This window comes from Aedes aegypti, chromosome 2, assembly GCF_002204515.2.
Source record: "Aedes aegypti strain LVP_AGWG chromosome 2, AaegL5.0 Primary Assembly, whole genome shotgun sequence".
NCBI classification, from domain to species: domain Eukaryota; kingdom Metazoa; phylum Arthropoda; class Insecta; order Diptera; family Culicidae; genus Aedes; species Aedes aegypti.
The window spans coordinates 233,582,435-233,594,963 of record NC_035108.1 but is presented as its reverse complement, the minus strand read 5'-3'; the positions used below and the strand labels follow the sequence as shown (position 1 = coordinate 233,594,963).

Below are 12,529 nucleotides of genomic sequence, written 5' to 3'. Positions count from 1 at the left end.
TACCATGGATTCAGTAGTTTCTACAATAAAATTCATTTCAGTGTACCGAATGCACACAGCAATATCTACAATTTTACGTCTTTCACCTTTGTGATCAGAATTTTCATGAAAATATAAACTTTATATACAGATACGCATAATAGAACTCTTAGCGGTAAATTCATATAAGAATATTTAAAAACAAAATTCTAAATCTATATAATAATATTTAGTTAAAGAAATGTTATTTATTCTTCATTTCAAAGCAGCGAAGTTAATGCTGCATTTTCTCTATATTTTTTGACATAATACATTTCCTAATGTTTGCAATCAAGAGAAAACTTCACAAACTTCGTAGTTTCTGCAAAGTCCCGTTTTTGTTTTTCCCGTTTTTGTCTTGTTAGCTTCTGGTCAGCCTAAGTAAATACCTTTGCTCACCTAGTTTCTGTAGCCTATCTTACGTAATTTTTCCTCAGCTGTCTGATGGTGATCTCAGAATTCAAAACTAGCGGTGCGCTAATGGTGAAAAAAACGATTTTTCTAATAAAATTCAAGATTAAATGAAAGCTATATCCTTTCTCTATATGATGCCACTAAGTTTGCTATGTGTTCCAAGCGAAATATCACGTGAAGAAATACCCAAGATTTATCAAAACATGGGCTTTTTCGCAATCTGTTCAGCTAGCTGGCGTACGAGGGGTCCACCAATTTGAGAAAACAGAAAGGACCACCCTTAAGTTTTATCGAAAACTAGGGTAAATTATGTATTTTGGACAGGCTAAGGATATGTCTGGAAACGGCGATCGATTCACTGCCTTAGATACTAATATTTTATTACGGTATGATACTTATATGCTTAATGTATCATTGTTTTTTGAGTTTATGGAGAGAAAAAGCCCTCAAACTGTAGCAATAGGTGCCAAAAAAGCGTTTTTTAATTGCCTATCTGTTATACATTTCGGACATCAAGTATACATTTTGGACACCATTATCATTACGTACAATCGGAACCAAATATATTTTTCGAAAATAGTTCCCAATTTAGAGAAATAATTCGTTAAATACTTTTCGCCTTCCAATTTTTTTTTCGCGTTACCTTTTAGCGATTTTTTGTGCATAGACACTACACACCAAATTTTTATTGCTGTAAACCAGCAATTTTTTGCTGATTTTTTTTGTGCTGTACACACCAAATTTTCATTGCTGTAAATCAGCATTTTTTTGCTGATTTTTTTTTGTGCTGTAAGTCCAGCAATCCATCCAGCAAACTTATAAATTACTGATCATTCAGCAAAGTGAATTTTGATAAAAGTGACAGCTGTTATGCTGAACATTCAGCAAATTATTATTCAATTTGCTGATTGATCAGTAATGGGGATTTGGCAAATTTTACTGCTTCTAAGCAATTGCAAATTGTACTAAAATAGCTGATGTTAGTGATGATCACATTGAAAATTAAGACAAGATATTATTTTACACATGTTATGCACTTTTATTTTCGGAAAAAATGAACACTTTAATCAAAAGAAAAAAATCAGGCCATATTCTGGAGTAAGGAGACAGAGCCATATGTATTACCACCATTCGTCTTCCGATTCTGTTGCCATCCTGGAATACAATCGCAATTAAAAATTAGGCAATAAATTAAAGTTTTGTACTTACTAGACAACTCCTTAAATTGCATTATCCATCGCAACACAAACTTATTCAAATAAATCACAAAACTTTTACTTTTCACGCTTCCGAAAGATCTTGACGAGCAGATATAACGGATGAGAAAATCTTGATTGTTTGTGAAGATTCTCATTTGACAGATCGAACAGTTTGCTGGTTTACAGCAAAAACATGATTGCTGGTGTGAGTTCAGCAATTAAGTTTACTGATTTACGGCGAATTTCCAAATCTGTCAAATAAATTACTGAAAATCAGCAAAACTGAAAACGTTGACAAGTATCCAGCAAATAATATTGCTGAATTTCAGCAAACAAATCATAAAGTACTGTATATCAGTAACACTATGTATTGCTGGAATGATTTGTAAATTCAGCAATCGATCCAGCAAAATAAAATTTGCTGAATCTTTCAGCAAAGCCAATTATCATCAAAGTGACAGCTAGTTTGCTGACCATACAGCAAAGCACATTTGAATTAGCTGATCAACTAGTATTTGATTATTGGTTTTTCTTGTGGGATATTTTGCTGATTTCCAGCAATTTCAAGTCGCCAGCAAACGCTTGGTGATAAATCTACAGATATAGCTGATGTTCATTACTGTTCTTATGCGAACTAAATAAAATGCTGTTGCGTTACATTTCATAAACATTTATTTTCACAAAAATAAACACTGCGCTTTGGGGACATTAATAAGGTAAAAAAAATCAGCAAAAAATTGCTGGTTTACAGCAATAAAAATTTGGTGTGATAGCGAATCAGGCCATACATGTAACCCATTGAGCTATAAATCTTAAATAGAAACTCTTGTTGGGCCACAAATGCTCGATTTTGTAAGATTCATACTCAATTCTGTGTTATATGTTTATACTTAAACAACAAACCAATAGGGAGCCAGATTCTTTATCATAATTCCAAGTTTTTGCTTTTTATTAGAAATTGTTTTGCTGATTTCCAGCAATTTCAAGTCGCCAGCAAACGCTTGGTGATAAATCTACAGATATAGCTGATGTTCATTACTGTTCTTATGCGAACTAAATAAAATGCTGTTGCGTTACATTTCATAAACATTTATTTTCACAAAAATAAACACTGCGCTTTGGGGACATTAATAAGGTAGAGGCAAAGCAGGGGGTGTGTACACCCCAAAATTTCCATCAATCTTCCAGCAGTTTTGTTTGCTGAAACCAATTCAGCAATTCACCATTTTACTGATCCACAGCATTTCTACAATTGTTTACTGGAATTCAGCAATCTAACTTGCTGGTTACCTGTCAACGTCATCGGATTTACTGATTTTCAGTAAATTGTATGTCAGATGATTGATAACAAGCAATCAAATTGAAGATTTGCCGTAAACCAGTAAACATAATTGCTGAACTCGAATCAGCAATTTTTTGTTTGCTGAAAAACCAACAAACAGTAGTTGTTCTTGTCAACCGATAAACTTAAAATTATAAAAAAATCTCTCGAACTCGTGTCGTTATCAGCTTGGAATTGTGAAACAAATTTAACCAACTAGTCAAATTGTTCATACATCCTTCGGAATATCATTTTTGGCAAGTACTATATTCAATAAAGTATTAAATATTGATGAATCATTTGAGTGTTTTTTAGGATGGTAACAAAACCGGAACGGCAGACGGTGCTTTGCCTCTACCTTATTAATGTCCCCAAAGCGCAGTGTTTATTTTTGTGAAAATAAATGTTTATGAAATGTAACGCAACAGCATTTTATTAAGTTTGCATAAGAACAGTAATGAACATCAGCTATATCTGTAGATTTATCACCAAGCGTTTGCTGGCGACTTGAAATTGCTGGAAATCAGCAAAATATCCCACAAGAAAAAACAATAATCAATTACTAGTTGATCAGCAAATTCAAATGTGCTTTGCTGTATGGTCAGCAAACTAGCTGTCATTTTGATGATAATTGGCTTTGCTGAAAGATTCAGCAAATTTTATTTTGCTGGATCGATTGCTGAATTTACAGCACAAAAAAAATCAGCAAAAAATTGCTGGTTTACAACAATAAAAATTTGGTGTGATAGCGAATCAGGCCATACATGTAACCCATTGAGCTATAAATCTTAAATAGAAACTCTTGTTGGGCCACAAATGCTCGATTTTGTAAGATTCATACTCAATTCTGTGTTATATGTTTATACTTAAACAACAAACCAATAGGGAGCCAGATCCTATTTTTGACACTTTTGATTCATTACTGACAATTCGGCCGAGAAAAATCATGGTCAGAAGCGCCCAAGTAAATCTTTATCATAATTCCAAGTTTTTGCTTTTTATTAGAAAAAATAAATTTTGCACTATCATGTTTATTTCTGGAGCAAATTCGAGTTGATTTTTTGTTTTCGGTTATCATAACTTTGAATCAAACCGAGTCAATAACTTATTAATTCATTCATCACCAAACCTGTAAAAATTTGTTCACATCGTTGATAAAAAAAATATTTTTTTGTAAGATACTCACCAAATGCAAAGGGGTATTTACTGTTTGAAAACAATATGGTTCTGGACACCAGAATATCTGAAGCAAATTAAATGCTGTCATGCTTCTCTTAAATTGTCTAGCTCTTTGTTTAACCCTTTTAAATTTTTAACCCTTGCTTAGGATTAAAATTGTAGGTTGATTGCTATAATCTGATCGAGCTCATTGTACTTTGAATCAAGAATCAAATGATTCATTTTGCATCCGTTCGAAATTCGTCACTTTTTCTCTGGTTGCATTAGGATGCATTATAGATGGGCTTCAGGTATGTAAGATGATTCAGTCGGAGAGATAGACTCAAACTTCTTTTTGAAAATTTCACAACTCGTTTCGTGTACCTACGGAATTCCGAAAGACAGAGAAGTTGAATCGTACGAGAATTATCGTGATGATTTCTATTACAAATCCTTTTAGCTTCATATTTATTTTAGTAATCTTCTATCTTGATCAATTCAGACAATCCTTAAACATTTGGAATCCCCAGATATTCGTTTCTTACCGAACCCGAAATTCTCAAAAATGGAAATGTGATAAAATCGTTCATCTCACGTTTGATCTCGTACATTGCTTTCGTAGTATTTATAGTATTCGATCAACTTTATTAAACAACTTTTCTGTTTTACGTTGTAAAGCATCTTAACCGTTACTGCCTAACACTAGCTTATTCTATTCAATGCATTTACATTTTATGATTACTATTATTTTTTTTATATATCATCACTGTTATTCAATCATGTTCTTTTTTTTATTGCATTGTGGATTTGAATATTGATTTCAGTCATCAAGGGCTTTTGCATAAGCAATCTCTCCACAAATTGCTTTACAACTGAACTAACTTGAAGCTATTTTTTTATAAATTGGAGTAAAAAAGGGTCAGCATCAGGAAATTCTTTGCAACGTATCTGTTGTTAGGGTGATTTTCTATAGAAATATTCTAGATGATATTTCGATGTCGAATTTTGAAATGTTCTACAATCCATGGTACAGCTTGCCCAAATCCCATTTAATCCCAAAGCTGCATAACTTCATTTTACATACTATTAAATTTTCGTGATGACGAAAAGTTTCAAAGAAAAATTATACTTCATTTATATTAGTTTTCAGTGCTTATCACTAACCACAGCGGGAGGGAACTTTAGTGTGTGTTTCTTATATTCTCTCTTATTATTTTACAGCATATGAATCGATTTATATCTTTCAGATGTTTGTCCCTAATTAAGCAATATTTTATTCTCTATGCATGATTATACAAAACATAATAATGATTATAAAGAATCACCGTTCAATCGTCAAGCTTCAACTTAGAACCTAGAATAAAAACATCAGCGTGTAATAAGTGATAAATATTTGAAATCCTGATGTACATTATTTGTTTACAGACTAATTCATGCTTAACTTGTGTATGCAGAAGATATGTATGAAAATGACATGCATATGTTTTGATTTAGCTATTTTACGTAATGACTTTCATCCCAGTGTGATTGAGCAACCTATGTAAGGTAGGGACCAACAATAAAAGTGCTCTATAAATTCATTGGTTTTAGTTCTAAGAATAACAAGTAATGACTCAACAACAGTAACAAAATATTTGGATCGATATAACACCAGCTTCAGTTCAGTGAATATTGGAATAGGGAATGAATGATTTATAATAATATTTAAGACTGATAATTGTCATTTAGTTCAACATACCTTTCAGTTATTACTCAGGTTTGGTTAAACTTTCACAACTTTTGTTTTGTTATTTTGAGAAATTGTTTTACAATGCAACACTCTGTAAATAACTTAAAATATTAAAACTTCTCATATATCTGAACTGTCATGTTCTGGCAAGGTTCATTACTTCAGTTTTTTTTTTGTATTCCAGCACCAGCTACCACAAAAATTCCACTTTTTTTCAAATATTATCATTTTTAAATAAAGCCTGTGAAACAATATTAAGTAAGAAAACATTGAAGGTTTTCCAGTCCCCTATCTCCATGGTAAGATTTTTCGTATGAAAATAAAAAATAATTCGCATTTTTGCGCGTTGTTTTCCAAGGTATAATAAATAAGGATATAAATTGTGTCGAAATGAGCAATCAATTCGATGCATAATATGAATTTAAGGCTCAAGAATCCATCATTCAATCATCAGCAATCATCAAAAATGAAAAACCAGTTTTTTCGTTCAAATTTAAAGAAATCCTCATAAAAATCCATCATTGCAATCCATATGGCAAGTGTAATGCAATGATAGGTTTTCTTGAACATTGCTTAAATTTTGAGCAAAAAAACTGGTTTTGATAATTTGAAAAACGATGATGGTTATTTTCCTCTTAAAGTGCAACAAATTCAAGTGAAGGGCCAATGGATTGCACAGCCTGCTTTGCTCTTGTCCACAGTTTATCAGCAGAAGTTTTCTCATTTCATTTTGTATGGGGAAACTTAACATATCTTGTAAATGGAAGATTAAATCGAAATAATGTTTGGTAGGCGTTATTGCATTGTCCATTGCACGGTGACGTCATCAGAAAATCGTTTTCTTTTCCTCCTTCGGAAAATCTAAAAACAACGGTGCCAGTACCTGTCAAAGTTAACACCAGTATTGGCACCATTGTTTTCAAGTTGAAGAGCAAAAGAGAGAGAACTCCGGCGTGAAATGCCTAATAGCCATCATCATTACGCACAACCGGCACTAAATACTTTTTTCGAAAATAGTTCCCAATTTTTAGAACTAATTCGTTAGATGCATTTCGCCATACCAACATTTTTCGCGAATCCTTTTAGCGATTTTTCGTGCATAGGCACTACCGCATGAGCGTTACTTGTGGTGAGTAGCGAATCAGGCCATACACGTGGCCCATTGTGGTCAGTATTCACGAATTTGATGAATTAAGGCAAAAGATCTTGAACTTCAGTATGGAAATCAAATACAAAATAAATCAATTCCAGTATGGTAACGAAACAGCAACTTCCGCGTTTTGGCGTTTTGGAGTGATACTTTTCAGATATCTCAAAAAAAAGGATTGAAGTTATGTTTAACTTTTTATTTAGGAATCAATATGCCAATGAATAAGAAGTAATATGCCGATAACGCCACTTCAAGGCTGGTAACGGATAAGTGTCTTAAAATATTAACTTTAAAGACCTCATGATCGAGAAACGTGACCCTAAATAGTTTGAACAGGAACTAAGTATTTAAAAGGATTCTTGAGATAATTCAATCAGTCATATCTAAGAGAGGCTGAAAATTTCATTAAGAGATTCCTCGTGACGTTACGCCAAGTATAAAGTATTTGATCCTGAGAATGTAATTTAGGACCTTTACAAGCTTCCCGAAGAATTCGACCTTGTAGAATTCATTTTTCATTTCTAAAGATACCCTTAAAAATTACTCCAGAGTTTTGTTCAAAGATTCGTTTCAAAACGAAGTGATCTTTCTCTGCTTTTTTTTTCAGAAATTGTTCTATAGAAACTCCAGGCATTAATTCTAGGATTTTTTATTCTCTTTTATTTTCGTTCTGAATTTGTTTAACATTTCAACTAGAAATTTATCTAAAAATACCATCAGTTCTATTTAGAATTGTATTAACAGGTTCTTCCAAAAATTCTCCAAATAAGTGGTCAAAGAATTCATCTAGGATTTCTCTGAGAACATCTCCAAGAAGGTGCTTAAGAAATTTTTCAGAAATAATAGTAGGCAGTTCCTAAAAAAAAAGAAGGTTTTTTTTTAAACTAAATCCTAAACAAATTACTGATCCTTTTTAAATTATATTATAAATTTCTACATGTAAGAAGCATTTTAAAAATGTTTGGATGTCATCTGAATTCTTAAAAAAATTTCGGGCGAGTCTCCAGAAAAACTGATAAAATAATTATTGAAAAATTTACCAAATGAAATTCTGTGGAATCTCCTGAGGGTTTTCAAGAGGAAAATTATTCCACTCGAGATTCTCCAAGGATTTCCACTCAAGATTCTTCAAAGATTTCTACTCGAGATTCTCCAAAGATTTCCTCTAAAAAAAACTCTGAGAAATCTTGAATGTCACTTTTGAACAAATTACAGGAATAATTGCTGTAGGTTTTTGCGCTCTTAAAACCTAAATGAACTATAAAATTGAAGAATCCATTGAGAATTTACTCCAAAAATATACGAGATATCTTTGAAAGAACTCAAAATGTCTGAAAAAAAATATCAGGAGTCACCGGTTGAACTAATTGACATTTTTCACCAGTTACCATACGATAGTAATAACTGAAGGAATCAGTGGCGAGTTTCTTACACAATTTTTCTATATTTCTCAAAAAATTGTTGGGAGAATGCACGGAGTAATCCCATGGTTGGACTGGTAAACGATTTCCTGGAGTAAATTCTGAATAATTCAATCTTAGTATTGCTTGAGGAGTAATTCTAATATTTTCAATCCTAATTCCTGAGAGAATTGCTAGAGGAATCTTTATTATAATTTCCGGAGGGATCTCTGGACGAATCACAAGAAGAATTCCTGAAACTTGTCCAAGAGAAATGTGTAAACCTATGGAAAAGTCGCGTAGTAATCTCTGGAGTAAAACAATGCATTTTAAATAGCATGGGAAACGGCTTGGTTAGAATACGGCTCATATTAAAAAAAAATCCATATCGATTCCTGGCTTCCTCAGGCTGATGCAACAGAGGGTTCCTAGATATTCGATCAATAACAGAATAATGTATTTTTGAATCCAAAACCACGATATTCTGTTGAAAAGCTCTGTTGTACGTCATAGTTGAAATGAACGTTATATTACTCAATACACTGGATGCTATAGGGGCCCCTACTTATCATAAATAACCTGTTTTATTTTAGTGGGGTAAAAACTGAATTTCTACTGCCATAAAAATGTTCACCATAAATTCGGAGCCCCTAAGAACCCGGGTCCGGTGCGGACAGCACCCTCCTAACTACGCTACTGGATGGACCCATGGTACCAAACACTAACGGATAGATATATGCTAAATATATCATTTGGGGAGATTCTTCTCATGCGTACAATCCATAAAAGTACATCCGTTCTGTGAAAGAAGATACCGAAAAGTTTTTTATGTGCAAATTGCGTGCAAATCATAAGTTCATCATTTTGGATGACCCTTTACGCATACGAATTGTGGAGTCTTGTACAATGCATTTGTTCTTTGAACAGAAGCATCGATACGGAGAGCAGTTTATTCCATAGATAACGAGTAAGTTTAGATTGATAAAACCGATTAAAAATCATTCGTTAGAAAAAGGAAGTCGTCCACGACAACCTTTTTTCTCACTGACCCCAGCAATAACTGATCTATTCATAGTTGGAAGTCAAAAACGCAATAATTGATGTCAGAATTGAATGAACAACAGTTGTATAAACTTTTTTCAAGCGTGAAGTTTGAGTAACGGCTGTTTAAACTGTCGAGCAAATTATTTATTCACTGTCGAGCTATTATCTCTTCATCTCTATCATAATCGTAATCTATCATTTGATTTCTAAAGGACTAATTACCAAGAGGGGTTCGTACAATGCTTTTACTAATTAAGCTCGAAATAATGGATGTATACAGCAAAGTTTAAAGTCTCTGATTATCATTTGCAAAATAATATACTTATAACAATTACATAAAATAGGCGCTTGGTTAGAGTAAAATATAGACAAAATAAGTTAACAATGGAAATATCACAATTCAGTTCGCAAACAAAAATCCCTCTCCACCTTCCATCTCCTGCACATTGTACACACCCTATGCACTTCATATGAAACACAAGCTTTCGCTATGTGCATTTAGCCTTACATCGATAGCCCTCTGAAGATCGTGGTGTTGCATGGAAAAGGTTTGATGTTTCACTCATAGGAGCAGGCATGGGTCCTTAAGAATAATGGCCGAAGAAATGGGAACACTTAGAAAGATGGTCGAGATTATTGCTGCTACTTTCGAGGAGGTCACCGGAAACGCTGCGTACAATGGGGCCCCCATCATGGCCCCAATATGTCCTCCACAGACGAAAAAGCCCACCGCGGTACATCTGGAAATGGAAAATAAAAAACGAATCAAATGTTGATGAGTTTGTATACATTTTGATTACTTTCAGAAAGATTCTACCACTTTGCTCAGACGCAGACATCATTACGCCGAATAGGTCACTACCCCAAAAGCATAACATTTCAAGAGTCATTAGATTGGAAATTGGAAAGAAGCCACAATAATTGTATAGTTTCCTGCCAATAATGAAAATATACCATCACCCCACAATTACCGATCAAATAGTCTTAAATTCAACCTACTAAATTTTATAAAGCAATACAGAAAACATAAAATTACAAACATGAATCGTATCGTTTTAACTTGGAACTTCGATTGGTAAACTAGTTTGTGAGTAATAGTTATTCAGGATTGTACAAAAATCATATACTCATTCTGTTGCTGAAAACAATATTATCGATCACTTTTTGCATTATGGATTAAATTTTGGCATATTATGGATCACTGTACAAAATCACTTTTCAACTTTCCATGCAAGTTAACATTGGCGCTTAAATTAAAATTGTTATGCACTGTTCATAAAAGCATAATTGTCTCATATGGATTATCGAACCAACCGCATTTTTAAACGCAACATTCATGTTTCAATGTGTGCTTTACTGTAATGAAAATTGATACACTTTGTTTGAAAATGGTGTGGGAAAATATGAAATTCATGTAGTCCCATACTGTCATCATGTATACGTGCTTCATATCAAGAGCATCAGATCAGCTTGTCATTGGGGCACAACAATAATCGCGCGGTTGAGTACGATCTACAGTGAGACACATTTTTTTAGATGTAGCAATGTACTAGCTCATATCTGCACTGGCTCATGCGTTGTCTCATGAGAAAATCCCAATGCGACAGTGAATTTGAGACTCTTAGGCGACGGTTTCAGAAACAAGGAAAAGGGTTTAAACTTAGGATTAAACTGCTCGTAGGCAGTTTTAAAGGACTGAACTTTCAACCCAAATAACAACTACAGAACGTGAATTACGTTCAAGTTTATATTTTTTGCTCATCAATACATGCAAAATGAGTAATTTGTGTAGTGGTGCAATAGACGTATAAGAATTAGACCTCTATTGTCACTGATAATCTTGTTACCAACATCTAGTATGTATATTTTGGAGATGATACTCAAAGTGTCAAATTTTCCTCAATTTTACAATAGCAATCTGCTTTTGAAATCAAAACATTTACTCTGTCAGATGTTTTTCCCTAAGACAAGACGTGTCAGGTAAAAGTACAAAACGAAAAAATACCACTTCTCATTGGTCGTTTTGGCAAAGGCCTACTTTCATCTCGTTGAGTTGAATTGCAACAGGGCACTTTGTTGCTAGCCAGGCCGGTTGCTAGTTCATAAAATAGAGTTTTCACCAAAAAATTTTAACATTTTGCTTGAGATTTTTGTTTTTAATTTTTCTCAAATTCGCTGTCAAGTTTACCGCATGTGCAGGAGATAGCTTCGAGCTCCTTTTTTTGTTGTCTCCTATAAAACGATAGCAGAGCTCATCCATTAAAATGTGCATTGTTCACAACATCAGCAAAACAGCTGGGGCGAATGTGGAGAAATGAACCACGGCACACAAATTCAACGCATAACTCGCGTGACGTTCTGAACAAATTGATTCACACTTCTTTTTTTTTTGTATATTGTATGTGATTTGAATATCCCAGGAAAGATTTGGGTTTCTTTAGTTTATGACCATTTATCAGCTCTAACATATTTTGTTGCGCTCCATGCGTTTTGTACTGTTCTCCCTCGTATGGAAGGTAAACATTCGAAAAATATACAAGTGTGAGTGGAATTTGATACTGGAGTATAAATTATGCTCCCGATAAGGAGGCACAACTTGACCTGTCAAATCCCATAGGGAAAAAATTGGACGTCACCCCTCTGCGCTTGTGCTTCTACAATACTAAGATAAATACAACATACTTAATTGCAGTGTTGTGAAAAACTCAATTGAGATTTTTCATGCGTGAGTTGACAATAACGCTACTCAGCAGTAAAAAAATCATGGATGAGTTGGCTCACCTTTTTGACTCATTGTCTCGTAATTCCACAGTTTACACTCACACAGCAATAATTTCTTGTTAGTCTGGTAAAATTATTATAATCCTTTCTAACGTAAATAACAACATTCGGGTTTCACGAGTTTTTGACGGGTTTTGCGACTGAATCATTTTTTACGGTTTGAGTTGATTGAGTGATTTTGCGACTAAAAACTCAAGCGTGAGATTTGCGAAGCAGATCTCTAATGAGTTTGCTCTCATCGAGCGTATTGATTGAGATTTGAGTGTGTGTCTATCAACACTGCTTAATGGGTTAAATACATGCCCTGATTCGCTA

The 12,529-nt window shown here is 33.7% G+C and overlaps 1 protein-coding gene across 1 annotated transcript in view; it reads right to left on the bottom strand.

Moving 5' to 3' along the window:
* Positions 1 to 9,265: 9,265 nt before the first annotated feature.
* Positions 9,266 to 12,529, bottom strand: part of LOC5569113 (synaptic vesicle glycoprotein 2B) — a 35,012-nt gene continuing 31,748 nt past the window's right edge. The window contains exon 7 of the mRNA XM_021844471.1: positions 9,266 to 10,173. Coding sequence (XP_021700163.1) covers positions 9,996 to 10,173 — 178 coding nt within the window. The 3' untranslated portion in view covers positions 9,266 to 9,995. The remainder of the gene's footprint in view (positions 10,174 to 12,529) is intronic.